Raw genomic sequence first — 15934 nt, forward strand, 5'->3', positions numbered from 1 at the left:
ACGATGTTACACGTGATTGTGTACAGTATTGTGTTGTTGGAGAAATCGGTGTACCCTGAGGAAACCCGCATGACCGCCTTGGTGACCACAAACCAAACTCACAAATTGAAATAACAAAGATATTGATGAAATTTGGTATACATAATCATTTGGACAATACACACATGCTTAGAAAGTCTTATTTACATGTGTAGGAAGTCCTTCAATTCCAGCTGAAATATTTTTAAAAGTTATGCACCTAGATTACTTTAAAAAGACGGACAATAACTTGTTCTTTTGTGTGATTAAAAGGCTGTTCCAAAACAATGAAAACTGCTTCAGTAACATATGCAAAACAAATTAACATCATTTTTCAATTATAAAATATTATAACGGATCTAATGGCTCCAGAGAGAAAACAATTTTATTTAAAAACAGTTTTCTTTGGTCGATACTGTGTTTGTTGCTTGTATTGACACTCCATTTGTCTTCAAACTTGAGATCAGGAGGGCCCTCTAAAGGGCTTCTAAACAGCTGGTTTTGCTTTTTCAGCAGGGTTTGCTTCACCCGTTTTGACTCCCATTAGGGGCATTAAGCGCCCTCAAACCCATTTGCTGGAATGGTTTAAGCCCTTGACATCCTTTAACTCAATGAAAGGGGCAACAACTGTTACATGTGGCAAACCTAGAGCCCACTGATTGCAAGATATGTGTACGTTTGTTGCACGGAAATACAATTCAATGGAAAATACATTCTATCATCGAAAAAATATCCTTCGCTAGTATTATTTTATGTCTTCATTGTATGACAATTCAAACAAAAGCATAACACTCAACCCTATCTTTTAAAATAATGAAAAATTATTTTAAAAAATAAATGAAGTCAATAATTTTTACCTGGAAATATTATTGAGTTATCACAAAGTGGCAATGTTTGATCGACTATAAGGAGTTTTTGAGAGTGGCAATATTTAGCAAAATAATGACCTTGAACATTGGAAATATAGTGATTGTCAGTCACAATGGAAGTACTTTTTTCTTTGCTTTGATTTAATGTCTTATAATGAGTTTGTTATTAGCTTTAATGGCCATGTAATTACTCTGATTACAAGTTTTTTTTCAGAAACATCTCTTCACAATTCACAGAACTGTCCTTGATGATGGCTCAATGTTTATTTAGAGCTTTTGAATTGACTTTTGATGTTATTATACATATTCAATAGAGCAATTAACAACAATTAGCTCAGCTTTGAAGTAATATTTATTTCATTTGTTTCTATTTGTATTGACAGAATTTAATGGGGAATTGTGTGTAAATAGTGTTCTTGTACAGTTTGTTTAAAACTGGCGCCTTTCATGTTTCTGTCCATAGTGTTTTTTTCTCTCAATAAATTGGCACTTCGGTTTGATTTTCAAACAGAATGTACTTTTATTTTTCCTCTTATTTGTCAATGAAATACAAGAAAAAATACCTTGACATTTCCCACTGCTAGCTCAAATAAAATTGGTTCCGTTAGGGTTACATCCTTTTCAAAAAAAGATGGGGAAGGTAGGCTTTTTTATTTTAATATCATTTTTTTATAAGGCTTTATGTAAGAACATTATTATCATCACTGGAGAATGGTGTTAAAGTAATCTTCTGTATAAAGCTTTAAAGGTTTTTAACTACATATGAAAACATCCATTTGAAAATGTATTTTTTTATTTATTTTTTTAACGATTCACTATAAACACGGTAAGGTTGGCTCCTATTTTTTAGGTAGGTTCGGGTAACCGGAACTAAATGTCACCCAAAATGACAAAAAAGAAGCCTTGTATGCAGTATTTCCAGTCCAGTAAGCTAAAAATAAAATGTCACCCCCATTTAAGAAAAAATTGGGTGATTTTTTTTATATTTTTTTTTGGCCTTAATTGACAGCATGTCATTAAACATCTAATGTTCTTTATATTGTTTTGTATTTTATTACAAAAGTTCATTCACTATTAAATGTAAGAACAGATCCAGAAATGTCTCCAATACTGTCTCGGTCTCTAAGAGAATAGTTGACCGCTGGTCAGTTATATTGACCTCTGGTCATCGTGACAAGGTCAAGTATTGCTCACAGACATAATTGACCATCCCTGTAATGCTATTGTTGTTATTAATTGTCATTGATTTTCCAGAGTTCACTGGGGAATTTCAACATGGGGGGTATCATGCCTAGAGTTTTAAGGCACTTTAGTTGTTTTATACGGAATGCGGAATGCCTGATAGCTCTTGGACAGTGGCGATAGCTCAGTGGTACAGGGAAATTCGGAGTACTCTGTACTGGTTAAAACCCAAGAAAGTTGTCCCTTGTGTAACTGTGCTTTACGCAGGCATGTTAAAACCAAGGTTGTTTTTTTTTTTTTGAAAAAAGTCTGACTGAAAATATTGCGGTCACTTTAATCTCATGTCATTTATTTTAAGTAGTATTGACGCTAAGCAGGGTCAATTTAGGTCATTATGCAGCCAAGATGTGAGGGCATACCTTGATAAACTCTAAAAACAAACAAACAATTTTACATAACATATGACTTTAATTGATGAGAGTTGTTTTATAACATATTGAAAGAAATTTAAAACATTTATTCTAACAATGTTTCGGCCATTTTGGCCTTAATCAGGTTGTAATACAGGAAATGACATCATGAACAGGAAATGACCTGAATAGTAATAATGTCCAAAGTGTAGCATACATTTTAGTGCTAAATAGTGTTATAATAATACATCTATTAAGATTTAATAAAACAGGCAATATGAAATTTAAATGCAAGATCAGCAATAAATCTGTTATGAACTATACAACGTTCATGCCGTATAAAATAATAAATTAAATTTTATGCGAATTGACACAATACTAATGCTTGGTCAACTGTTTATAGCCTCAGTTCATTATTTTGCCCTAAAGATTTTGGTTAAATATGAAAACCATATTGACACATAATTGATCAGTAATAAAATTTATTGCAAATCAAATTAATGTCATTAAAACGCCACGAATGGATTAACTATGAACAGAATGGTATAAATCTATAGTGACATTTTTATGTTATGGTCAAGGGACCATACACACTGTTAAGGTAAAGTGGAACCCTTTTAATACTGAATTAGGGGCTCCTAAACTGACACATGGGAAGGTTTAGGAGCCAGACAGGCTCCCATTGGTGACTTATAGGGCTCTGATTATAACAGGGACCATTGCATTTCCTGTAGGGGTAGTGATTATACCGTAGTTTATCGATGTCCATATTGGTCACTTAACAATGACATTAACATCCCAACAGGTGTCTGCTATACTAGAGCGTGGTGGCGGTTCTTGAACCCTAGGCTAAACACCATATGTCACCAGCCTATTAAGGTTAATTGCTTTTTTCTAAAAGGTATAATAGCCTCACTTGCGGATCGGAGTTATGAAGTGGTTTCCCCTAGGTTAGAACTTGAACATGTGATATGTCCTAGAATTTGCTCTCTGATGTTATTTTTTTGAAACCGCGGGCTGATTGTTCAGAACTTTGTTAAAGTTAACAACTTTATTAACATCATCATTGTTAACTTTAACATATTTAATTCTCAGGAAGTTTTCATGGCCGTATTTGTTATCTGAAGTATTTTAGACAAGTGGTTCAGATGTATTTGTTTTATTTTTAATATATAAGCACATCATTAAACGTTTTACCTTTAAAAGTTAACAACGACACTGTAAATGACGTTGTTAACTTAAACGTAGTTCTGAACAATCGTATTAAAATTGCTTTGTAAATAAACCTTTGATTCAAGTTATTGTAAAAATAGGAGTTTTTTAATGTTTGAATATTTACTAAACCAGACAAAGCCCATGTATAATTTTGTCTAAAGACACTCACGTCTAGCACCAAAAGACAAACACTTTAATTTCACTGAAGCCCAACGATGCTGGAGTTGTGCGTCTAGCTGGAGTGTTTAAAATCTGACCTAAACTGGTAATGATCAGTAACTGTTTAGTTTTCATTTTCATTATCATTCAGAAAGAAAAAACAACAACACTAGTATGATTACATTGCATGCTAGCAAGTTGTGAAACATACTTTATTATCATATAGGTTTTAATTAAATTGCAATTTACTGTCGCTGAAATGTAAAATGAAAACCTGTTTAGAACAGATATTGAATGTGAGGTATGAAGCTTAGTGTCTGGAGGCGCCAGCTTGCAGCGAATAAGCAATGTGATTGTAATGGATGCAAGTTATATTTTATCTACCATTGACCTATTAACATAAAATTTTGTCAATATCTTATTTAAAATGCCAAACCATAAAAATAATTGTATGATTGTAAAACAAGCTTGGTTGCAATTTGTTCGATATTTGGTGACCTGGAATTGTGTGATGAATACGTCACTTCAGAAAATGTTATAGGTAACAAAGAATATCTATTAACTTATTTCTTAGAAATGCTTTATAACATTTCTAAGAAATGCTTGATACCAGAGCAATAAAGATGATCTTATTTTTTATTTATGGCAACATATTGCGAAAAGGGCTTTTAAAAACCGACAATTTTCCAGTCTGGACTGATTTTGACCACACTGGTTTCAGTAACAAAAATTGGCTAAAATTTGGTCTGAAATTTCAGTAAAAAATGTAGAAATTATAAAGTTCTGAAACCTTGTTTGTCATTCACACATCCCCATATACCCCTTATAAAAGTGTCAAGATTATAAACCATCAGACCAATGTGACCAGCTGCTTTATTCCACTTTGATGATAACTTGATATCTGTTCATTGGCAGAAGCTTGTAATCGGTACTACCCAGTAAACTTTGGAAAATTTGTTTACTAATATGGTAGAACGTTATGGAGGCAAATGAATGATTTTTTTATTGATTTTTATAGGGGGTTGGGGTGGTTTTTTTGGGGTTCAACAGGCCTAGACCGATTGAGATTTCAAAATTTTAAAAACCCTGATTGGGAGATCTATTACTTGTTAAATGTTAAAAAAGTGGAAGTGATTATTAGAGAGGTGTTGAGAATTCTTATAGCATCTCAAAACTTACAAAAAGGCAATAGTGACGCTAAGAGGCCCATGGTCAGACCTCTGTATGGGTACATTCTAAGAGCAGTAGTCAAAATTAGCACCAGACAGCAAGTCCTGCACTTGTCAAATTATTTGTCTGGTTTTTCCGAATTCTGATTTTTATAAAGCAGGGCCTTTTAAAAAAAATCGATACCAAGCAATGGTGTAATAAGGGCTGGTTAATTCAAAAGTCTTGTTTAAATGAGTGTCGAGGCCTCTCAAAATGTTCTAAAAATTGCAGGAGCACCCATTTCAACTTCTTGGGGTTCTTATAGTTATCTCCCTTAGACTAAAATTATTAATTGAATGATCAATAATATATGATACTTGCTTGAAATATCATCTGCCAATTAAATCATTGTTAGGATCTGATTGTGTTACATGAGCAGCAGCCAGCTTTTTAATTCATTCTACAAATATTTATATTCCCTCTTAATGATACTTCTAATCAGTACTGTTCAGCATTGTACAAAATGAGAAATGTGTTACCAATTGTACATAAATCAGTCTGATATGATCTTGATAAATTGCTGCGTTTGTTTTCATACATAATGTGGTGATTAAGTGTTTTACAACTGATACTATTGGGTACTTGATGACTCGTCAATCAATCGATGTCGCTGTTCATGTGGCTGTTGACAATGTTGACAACAAGCCGGTGAAATGTTTACTGAGCAATTAATGCTGGAGAATATTTTTAGGATACTGCAGCAATAAAAGATTGAACATAAATATTAGGTGATAAGTTTGGTTTTGCAAGGGAGCGTTATGGCCGGCAAATGCATATGCAACGTGGCATTATTGCCAGGAACTGCAACATTGCATCCTGGCTCGCAAATGCAACATGACATTCTGGTCAGCAAATGCAACATGACATTCTGGCTCACAAATGCAACATGGCATTCTGGCCAGCAATTGCAACATGGCATTCTGGCCCGCAAATGCAACATGGCATTCTATCCAGCAAATGCAACATGGCATTCTGGTCAGCAAATGCAACATGGCATTCTGGTCAGCAAATGCAACATGGCATTCTGACTCGCAAATGCAAAATGGCATTCTGGCTCGCAAATGCAACATGACATTTTGGTCAGCAAATGCAGCATGGCATTCTATCCAGCAAATGCAACATGACATTCTGGCTCGCAAATGCAACATGACATTCTGGTCAGCAAATGCAGCATGGCATTCTGGTCAGCAAATGCAACATGGCATTCTGGCTCGCAAATGCAACATGGCATTCTGGCCTGCAATTGCAACATGGCATTCTGGCCCACAAATGCAGCATGGCATTCTAGCCAGCAATTGCATCATGGCATTCTGGCCAGCAATTGAAACATGGCATTCTGGTCAGCAATTGCAACATGGCATTCTGGCTAGCAGTTTCAACATGGCATTCTGTAAGCAAATGCAACATGGCATTCTGGCCAGTAATTGCAACATGGTATTCTGGCCAGCAAATGCAGGCATGCATTCTTTCTGACAAGTGTAGCAGTGCATTCTGGCTGGAAAATGCATTTAACAGTGCATTCTGTCTGCTCGCTGACTGCCAAATGCAAAAGTACATTCTTTCTGGCAAGCAAATGCAACAGGGCAATCTTGCTTGCCTGCAAATGCAACAGGGCATTCTTGCCAGCAATTGCAACAGGGCAATCCGGCTGGCCTGCAAATGCAACAGGGCAATCTGGCTAACCAGCAAATGCAACAGGGCAATCTGGCTAGCAAGCAAATGCAACAGGGCAATCTCGCGAACCAGCAAATGCAACAGGGCATTCTGGCCAGCAAATATAACATTGCAATCAATTTATGCATCTGGTCTATCTTAAGTAACCAAATTAAGTTATTTCAGAGTTCATGTATCTATATTTGTATGAAATTACCACAAATCTAAAAGTTTTTCGGTTTTGTTTGCAGGTAAGGAGAAGATTATCACTGACGCGGGGAAGCTGTACGTCCTGGACATCCTATTGAAGAGACTCAAGGTCGAGGGTCACCGCGTGCTCATCTACTCTCAGATGACAAAAATGATCGACCTGCTTGAGGTTTGTGCAATATTTCTGTTGTAACATTAGGTTATGTCTGGTTTGATCTAACCAAGTGGAAAAGTGGCTGGCTTTGCAATACAATGCAGTGTTTACAAAACATTAAAAAATATTCATTTTATAACTGGCTGTAAAGGGGGTGTCATTCGTACACTATTTAAGATGCATCTTGCTTCTAGGGTTAGAAGGGTAGAGGTTGACTTTGCAGGGTTTTTTTTTAGAAAAATGGTTCCCCTCAATAAGTTTAATTAGGATTACCTAGCAGTGGTGAAACTGATTGTGAAGTGTTATCTCATACAAATACAGCATCTACTGTCTAAGTCATGTTGATTATCGTTTATTAGTCCTAGTAAAAGTCCATTTCGCCCTGATTTTCTTTGATATCCAACTTGCATCAAACTTTTATTTAATGTGACATGCAACCTGGTAGCTGATTGTCAGACTTTGGGAACAAGACAGTGATGCTTTTAACTTTAAGGCAATGATTTTGTTGTTATAAGGGTAAGTGGTATTTCAGTAATCACTGATAAAAGTTTGAGGCCCTCATAGACGTATTATCCAGATATTTGGATAATTAACGCCCTCCCCCCCCCCCCCCCCCCCCCCCCCTTTATGAAAATTGACTCTGTCAAAACAAAAGGGCACAGCAGGGTGTAGTCAAAAGGCAGCAGGGTCTGGAAACAGGCAGCATCATGCTGGAAAAGGGCAGCGGAGTGTCCCACCCTGCTATTTAGGCCTACCTGGAGCACTGAAATTTGTGTATAATGTTTTCATTAGATATAGAAGACAACCCAATGTAAGGGATCTTTGCTTTAAATGTTATCATCAATTTTAAAAGAGATGATACCTGAGGCTGAGGTCATAGTTCATTGATGCTTGTGGTTTTCTTTAAACTTTCCGCACTAAATTTAACCAAAAAAAAAAACACAGTGAGATGTAAATGAAGAAATCGTTTTAGTATAAAAACACTCCCAGTTAGAAAATGGATACATTTGAAATCTGCAAATCTCCATTTATCCGATCTGTTTCCGTGGCTTAAGATCTATAGCCCATTATCATGCATTGAAATGCAAATTTCTATGAAAAAGATGCGGGTGTGAAAGAGCTACTGGTGTCGAATTCTACATTATCTTGGGTGTTAAGGGTATCTAGGTCCATATAAGGGCTTCCTGTTTTTTTGAATGAATGGGACCCCTGAAAAATAAGGGCTGCATGATATATGGGTAGTGCTTGACATTTGGCTCACAACCAGGTGTTAGGGTAATCCAGAAGAGCCCGGGGTAAGGTAGCGGGCTTATACTGACACAAATTCGGGCTTCCTATGGGCTTTTATGCTTATGAAAGGGGGGAAAAGATGCAGATATGGAATTAAGAAGCTTGGAGGCTTTAAAATGAATGAATTGTAAAATATGGTGTTAAATGTGTCACTTCTGATTATACTTGCGAGGCAACAAGTTTGTCTCATTTAAAATGCATCAAAATCTATTAACTTGGTTTCAAAACATTGCAAAAGCCAACTGCCCATACAGTATTGCCATCTGCTCGTGTTTACATTGCAACAGTTGTGAAGCTGTAAGGGCCGGCCTAGTTTGTTGTGATTGTGTATTCAAGCCTGATTTTCATTTTCTTTTCAAATAAAACATTGTTAAACTTGCATCTCGGGTATAAGGGTATAATCTCGTATTAGGGCTCCAAGATCCGTAGGGGTCAGTTTCAGTGAAAAGGGTTGCCCCTTTGCATGTTGTGTGACAAACAGTGGGTGGGGAAATGTTTTGACAGGGATTTTGTACTGATGCATGCTTGATTAACTAGAGCTTTTCCAAAGAAAAAACTTGACTTGTAGTTGATTTGGGTCAAATTCACACTGCTTAAAGATTGTTTAGATTAAATTGTGGGGTTTGTCTTTGAATTGAGGCCTTGTTAGTTGATGCCTGTTCATTTTATATTGATTATGATGCAAGAAGATAGCTTTTACATGCTTTCATGCCTCTTCTTTTCCCTACTGTTAGGTTAAGCTCTTTTCCCCTTCTTGTGAAAATAGTCAAAGAAATTGAAAATTCATAGGGAAACTATCGATTGTGTCGGAAATGCCCATAAAATGGCTGAGGATTTGGGAAATGAAGAGCTGAATTTCAAAGATTTTTGCCCTAATGTTAATGATAACTACTAAACACTTCTGAATATATAGATGAACTCAAAGGAGAAGATTTACACAAATGAAGAGAATGCAAATAACAAGAGGAAAAACATAAAACAACTCACCAGTTGAATCAATGATCGATTGTTACCAAATTAAATCGATTGTCACCAATTTACAACTCAAACAATCAATTTTCCATAATAATCGATCAACAGAACATCATTACTTGAAAAAAACTGGTATTGGTTGTCAGAGAGAGAGAGAGAGAGAGAGAGAAAATGTCCCTGATTTTGGCTCAACGCACCTTATGAATTGGCTAGCCCCAATTTCAGGAAACTTCTTAAGTCCCTTAATACAGGATTAAGCTAAGCTCACTATTTTTGTTTTTCAATTATTTGTTTAATATTTACTTCCTTAAGAGTTTTTAAACTTTAGATAGGAATTATCTTTATGATAATGACAATAAACCATTTTTCATTTATCAGAATTCAATTTAAGTATGTATTTTGGCTAATTAAAATAAGCTACTTAAGCCTGTTAAGTTTAAGAAGTTTTGAGAAATTGGGGCCAGGGGTAGAAAGATTATAACACTGGACCAATCTTGGTGCCCATTCTTGTTTGCCATTAAACTCATTTTGAAATGTCTGAACATTAAACGATCAAAGTTTTGTAGATTTATTGTAATGATTGCAAATATTATGCATTATACTTATCTTTATGTTTTATGATAACATAGGAGTCAGGTATGTGCAAGATGGTGCACAAGTTTTACTGCTTCGGTGAAAATAACTGTAAAATGAGGTTTACGATAGTTGAATTTCACCTGTCGACTGGAGTGCTTAATGGCTGTATTGAGTCTTAAAAGATTTGAACTCTTTGCTGAAAGCCCGCTAAAAGTTAAACAGTCTTTATCTGGTATGAAAAGAAATCGGCTTATAAAAATCATTGTGGAAAAGGGGAATAAATTAAGATATCAAGATTGGAAATGACATCAAGTACAATATTTGTCTTGCGTAATAACAATGAAGTCTCCTGATGAGGATGTTTTATGGGGGTCGTATTGCAGGGAGCCATCTGCTTTGTTTTGGGGGTGGGGCTTAAAAATCACCTGTTAATCAATATGTGAATCTCAGACACTCAGAATTTCAATGCGAAAATAATGGCGATATTAAGTGCAGTCTTTAATCTTATTTCAGTTTTATTTATTACATAATTGAGTGATGAAAGGCAGTTGATAATAAAACAATTAAAAACTGATTTTCACTGCATTTTGAAAAGATTTAAAGTGCCTACGATATGATCATAAGTGGCTTGCAGTTTTCACAACAACAAAAATAGGCCTTGCATTTATCCTGCACACGAAAAAAACCTGCAACATCTTTTTGATTTTTGCATTGAATTGGAATAATTGGTTATTCGTTATTATGCTTAAAAAGGGGAAAAATAACCACCTATATGCATCCATCTGCTGGGACCTTGCACCTGAATGCAACTATTATTCTGTTCTGCAGTTTTTATGTGGGTTGCCAATTGTTCCAAACTTTGGGCTTCCTGCTATTTGTTTAGGTAAAAAATCCAATTTTCTCTTTTGTAATATTTTGTTTGTTTTTTCTCTTAATTATATGTTATTTATGAGTTTTTAGCATGCTGCGATTTCCTGACCTGTCAGATATTCCAGTAGTTTAAATGAAGAAAATAATGATGGATCCGATCATTTCAACCACTGAATTAATTTGCAGATGATAATTTTAACTGTATTATTAAAAAATCAACCTTTTGTTATTAAAGCTGCACTCTCACAGATTGACTGTTTTGATGACTTTTTTATTTTTTGTAATGGAATGAGCCAATATTATGTCTGGAAACATGTGATATAAGACTGCTGACAAAAGATCAGATCGCAGTTTTTCAGGTTTATGTTTAGTAGCTATAACGGTTTAAAAAAAAGTTTTATCCTGCAGTTTTCTAAACTATGGAGATCTGTTCTATTGTGTACTGTCTTATATGACTGAATTGAAGGCATTTATACCAAAACTACATTCTGAAACAAAAAATAAAAACATGTCAAAACTGTCAATCTGTGGGAGTGCAGCATTAAGGATTAACCGTTGAATATTGATCGACTCAACATTAATTTGACTTATGGCGATTTCATCTGGTATTAATATTGCTTTTTAGAGAGAAAAAAAGAGGTATTGTCAAAGATGCACATGTGTCAATCTTGGGGATGTCCAATCTCTAATTTCTTCAGTAGGCAGATGTTCCAAGCTAGAAACAAAAAATACTTGGACGCAAGCATCAAACATCGTTGCCAGCAAGCTGGTTATTTAGCAGACAGATTAAGAAGTTAGAATCTAAGGCCACAACAAATTGATCATTTGATCTACGGATTTTGCCAAAAAAAAGTAGGAGCGAGCGAGCGAAAAAAAAAAAAAAATACTTTTTTTAAAATTTAAGGCAATTCAGAGGCGAGCGCAAGGCGAAAAATAAAATAAAAATTAAAAAGTTTATTTCATACTAAATTTATCATGCAATATGTCAAGAAATGCTTTTTAATTGCAAACATAGTTTCTTAGTTTAAATAAGTTTCTTAGTTTAAATATAACTGAAAAGGTTTTGATTGTAGCACATGAAAATCTGCCTCAATATAACAAATGGCAATAAGATCCAGTGCTTTGCTATTACTTAAGACACTGCCGATTAAATTGCGGGACAACACAATTGAAACAGTATTAAACAAATCTGCAAATGTGGCACCGGTAATTATATTAGAGCTGGTGGTGGAATAAAGATGTTTCCCTTTCAAGACCTCTCCTTTACCACGAACCAATGGTTTATAGGTCCGTGCCTTGAAAAACAAAATCATGACACCCTCCATAGCTTCAATGCCCGTAAGAAACAGGCCACTTTAATAACAGGCCACTTTACTACAAATCGATCAAAGAAAACAAGTGGATAAGAACAAAGAATTGAGAAAATTAAAACTGTCATTTTACTTATAAAAGGTTTTATTTTCTGATTTTACTGATGTTATTTTTATACTGTACATGTATGTGTAATGCACTAGTCAATTGTAACCACGACACCCAAGGTCCGGGGAATAGCGGGGACTTTGACTTTCGGTCCAGCCAATCCCGGGTAAAACCAACGGCACTGCAGGGCCACCTGGAAGGTGAAAACACGGCCCATTTCACCGGCTATCTCCGGTATACCCCCGGTCCTGGGGGGTGGGGGGGGTGGGGCATGGTTACAATTGAATGGTGCATAAATACAGACTGTTTCTGAAACATTTACAAGTCCTTCTATTTTTCTCAATTATATAAAACTGAGAAATGCATTTTAGAATTTAAAAAGTAACTCACGAAACATGTTCATTTGTTGTAAGTCGAGTGTCCGTGTATTTTAATAGAAGTTTTGAAGTCAAAATCTGATTTAGTTATTATTTATAACACTAAATTTTGAGTACAAAACAATGAATTACTTAAAACACACATAACAAATTATTGCCTTCGACGCTGTGAAACTGTTGTTGTTTACTGAAGACTATAATCCATTGACTATGACACTGATTTTCAATTAAAAATGTGTATTTTACATTAACGAAAACTGAAAGTATCCTGCAAATTAATACCGGAAATAGATAACAACGGTGCGTCCTGCAAAATATTCCCGACAAAAAAGACTGTCAACAAATATCGGCTGTTATGCGGTTACCCGGACCTGAATTTGTCCTGACACGAGGAAAGTTTGCTCGCGGAGAATGTAAAGCATGGAAATACCTTCAAAAAAAGGCGAAGTCGACGTTGCAGGTTCAAATTTTAAGTAAAAACACTTCAGAAAATAGAGGAAATTCAGAAGTAAAAAAAATAAATAATATGCGCGGCCAAATAGTAAGTGCGGGCGCAAAAAAAAAGTTTTTTTATTTTTTTTTCGTTTTTCGAATTTTAGGTGCGGCAAATCCGACGAACAAATGATCAATTTGTTGTGGCCTAATGTTAATTAAAAATGCGTCCAATTAGAAAGAAAGCATTTCTACTTAATTTGTTCCAAACACATTTTTAAGTGATAGTTCCTTCTAGATTGTAAGGATCATTTTTTGCACACATGGCTCAGCATATTGATTAGTATAATAATTAATCATGCCGGATTTACTGTACTTTGACCAAGCAACCCCAAGTAATTGTAAAAGATTGTTAGCTTTGTACTTTGTAGCATAATTTTGTGTAAGTCCATACTAACAATCTTTAGGTTTTTTAGTGCTTTACATTATATTGTGTAAACTACCCACTTACTGGGCCAGCCACTGTTTATATGTACTGCTTCACCTGATTAAAATAATAACGTCTGATTAACTGAAATACTTCCTTCTCATTGGACAAAATATAATGTTGACCACCAAGATTGTAATTACTTTTGTACTGGTGGAACTAAAACCCTCCCTGGTCCAGAGGGATAACAGAATCTTTAGAAATCAGATCGGCCTTCATACTGCTAGCCTGTTAATAATAATTTCATATCTTGTTAGATGATAAGGGCTTATTTAGGGGGCTTTATCACGACCATCAACACTTGCACTTTATAATTATTGGTCATTAGTTAAAGGCTCAGCTTTTTATGGACGGTAATTCCATATTAAAATTGAAGGAGTTGCATCCGTTATGTGTGGAGCTCTCGAATTCTTGCGATTTCCTTGTAACCTTGACAAAGGGTGGCTTTTTTTTTCTCATTATAATTGTTCTAGATGCCCATATTTGTTGTCTCTAGTCAGGTGTGCTGGGAGATTAGATCTGAAAGTGATATCACATGATTTAATGTAGTTCTTTTCGTTTGCCCTTCTTTCAATACAGCTGTAAATCTTAAGATTATGCCAAAATTAATAAATAGTGGATTTGGTGTTCCGCAACCGTATCCCGATAGTTTTTTAGTCTCTCCAGTGGTCAAATTTTACTTTTTAAATTACGGAACTTACTAACGGGGTTATAATGTAAATAACAAAGACCTAGGCCAAAAGGTTTACATCCTTTTTAAAGGTAGAGTAGATCTATGGGTTTTTGAAAAAAAAAAATATTTGGCTTTATGTAAGAAGGTTATTGTTATTATTGGAGAAGTGTGGTTAACGAATCTTCTGTATAAAGTTTTAAAGGTTTTTAACTAAATATTGAAGCACACACTTAAAAGGAATATTTATTTTTTTCATGTTTTTTTTTTACCACTTGCATATAAAAATGGTAGCTTCTATTTCGTAGGAAGGGTTTGGTTACCCGAACCAAATGTATTTCATTTTTTTAGGCCCTTCCTACCTACCCTCTCTTACAGATGTTGGTAGGAACACGTCAAACAAACAATTTAACTACATGTGGCCTTATCGCCTGATTTGTTTTGATGAAATATTGCTTAGAATTAGTTTTATGGATCTTTCTGCATTAAAGGTGAAGTTTTTAAACATTGAATTATGATCCATTAGGGAATAATAAACAGTTGCAGTCTGATTGTAATTCATTGTTTTCACTGTTTTAGAGAATCGTGCTTGCAATACAAGCATTAATGTGAAAATAAAATGGAAGATTGCAGAAAAGTATTGATTAGGACATAAAGTTTTCAGCTTTTATGGCTAATTGGAGAATATTATAGCTGGTTGCCACGAAAACTGCCTGCACAATTCTGTTACATGCAACTTTTCATATTTATTAGAACAAAAACAGAGTTTAAGGATAGGTTTTATAGTGATGACACATAATTCGATCTTTAATTAAATTTTCACCTGACAAATCTTTTCAAAATTTTGCACCTTCATCAACTTTGATAAATTCAACATTTTATCATGTGACTAGCAGTTATGTTGACTGTTTTGTAGAAAAAGGAAGAATTTCACAAATCTATGAATAGGAAAAATTTCACAAGCCTATGAAAAGAAAGAACTTCACAAACTGTTTCTATTACAATTCTTCATATTTGATTTGGAGTGGAGCATTGTACGGCTCCTGTTATTACACAGACACCGCCCTTTCAAAGGACTCACTGATCCTTCATAATAAAAGGGCTATCAGTTTCAAGGTAAACTTGACCGCTTTGTAATATGAATCCAACCAGTGGTCTGTCTGACTCCTGTTTTTGTACAGGGTGTTTCAACATCACTGGGGTGTGCTAATGGGTTGAAACTGTGACCTCTCTACTTACATTTAAGTATTTTCAGATGTTTTTCTGGGATCTTGAGATTTTCTGCTGCATTGGCTACCTGTGATTATAGGCGAACCCAATAAGTTTGAAGTGCTTTATATGGCTTTAATGATAACCAGAGGGCAGGACGTGGAAACTGATCCTATGTAATAAGATGGGCTATGTGATCTTGATTCCATGTAATTTGGATGTTTGTCACTAAAGAAGCTTGTTCAGAAGTGTGATCATACTTTTTTTTGAAAAATCTGTCGTTGGGGTGGGGGGGGGGGTATCTTGGAAGTTCTTTTTGATGTGGGGTGAGATATTCATAAGATTTTGCTATAACGTCAATGACATACTGTCATTTCCATGCTATTAAAACATCTTTTTTTACCTTGACCCTTAAAGCCTGGGGCCAATAATAACCAGTAACATTTCCCTTCTCCCAACTGATATTACTTTTAGATGTTGGTGAGACATTCATATGATTTTGTTATAACATCAATCACTTATCATTTTTCAATGTATGCTGGAAAAAATATCT

General features: G+C 35.1%; 1 protein-coding gene across 1 annotated transcript in view; it reads left to right on the top strand.

Annotated features, from left to right (window-relative positions):
• Positions 1-15934, top strand: part of LOC128208247 (chromatin-remodeling ATPase INO80-like) — a 59903-nt gene that overhangs the window by 34028 nt on the left and 9941 nt on the right. Inside the window, exon 26 of the mRNA XM_052911731.1 lies at positions 6967-7094. Coding sequence (XP_052767691.1) covers positions 6967-7094 — 128 coding nt within the window. The remainder of the gene's footprint in view (positions 1-6966; positions 7095-15934) is intronic.

This window comes from Mya arenaria, chromosome 11 (assembly GCF_026914265.1).
Source record: "Mya arenaria isolate MELC-2E11 chromosome 11, ASM2691426v1".
Lineage (NCBI taxonomy): Eukaryota > Metazoa > Mollusca > Bivalvia > Myida > Myidae > Mya > Mya arenaria.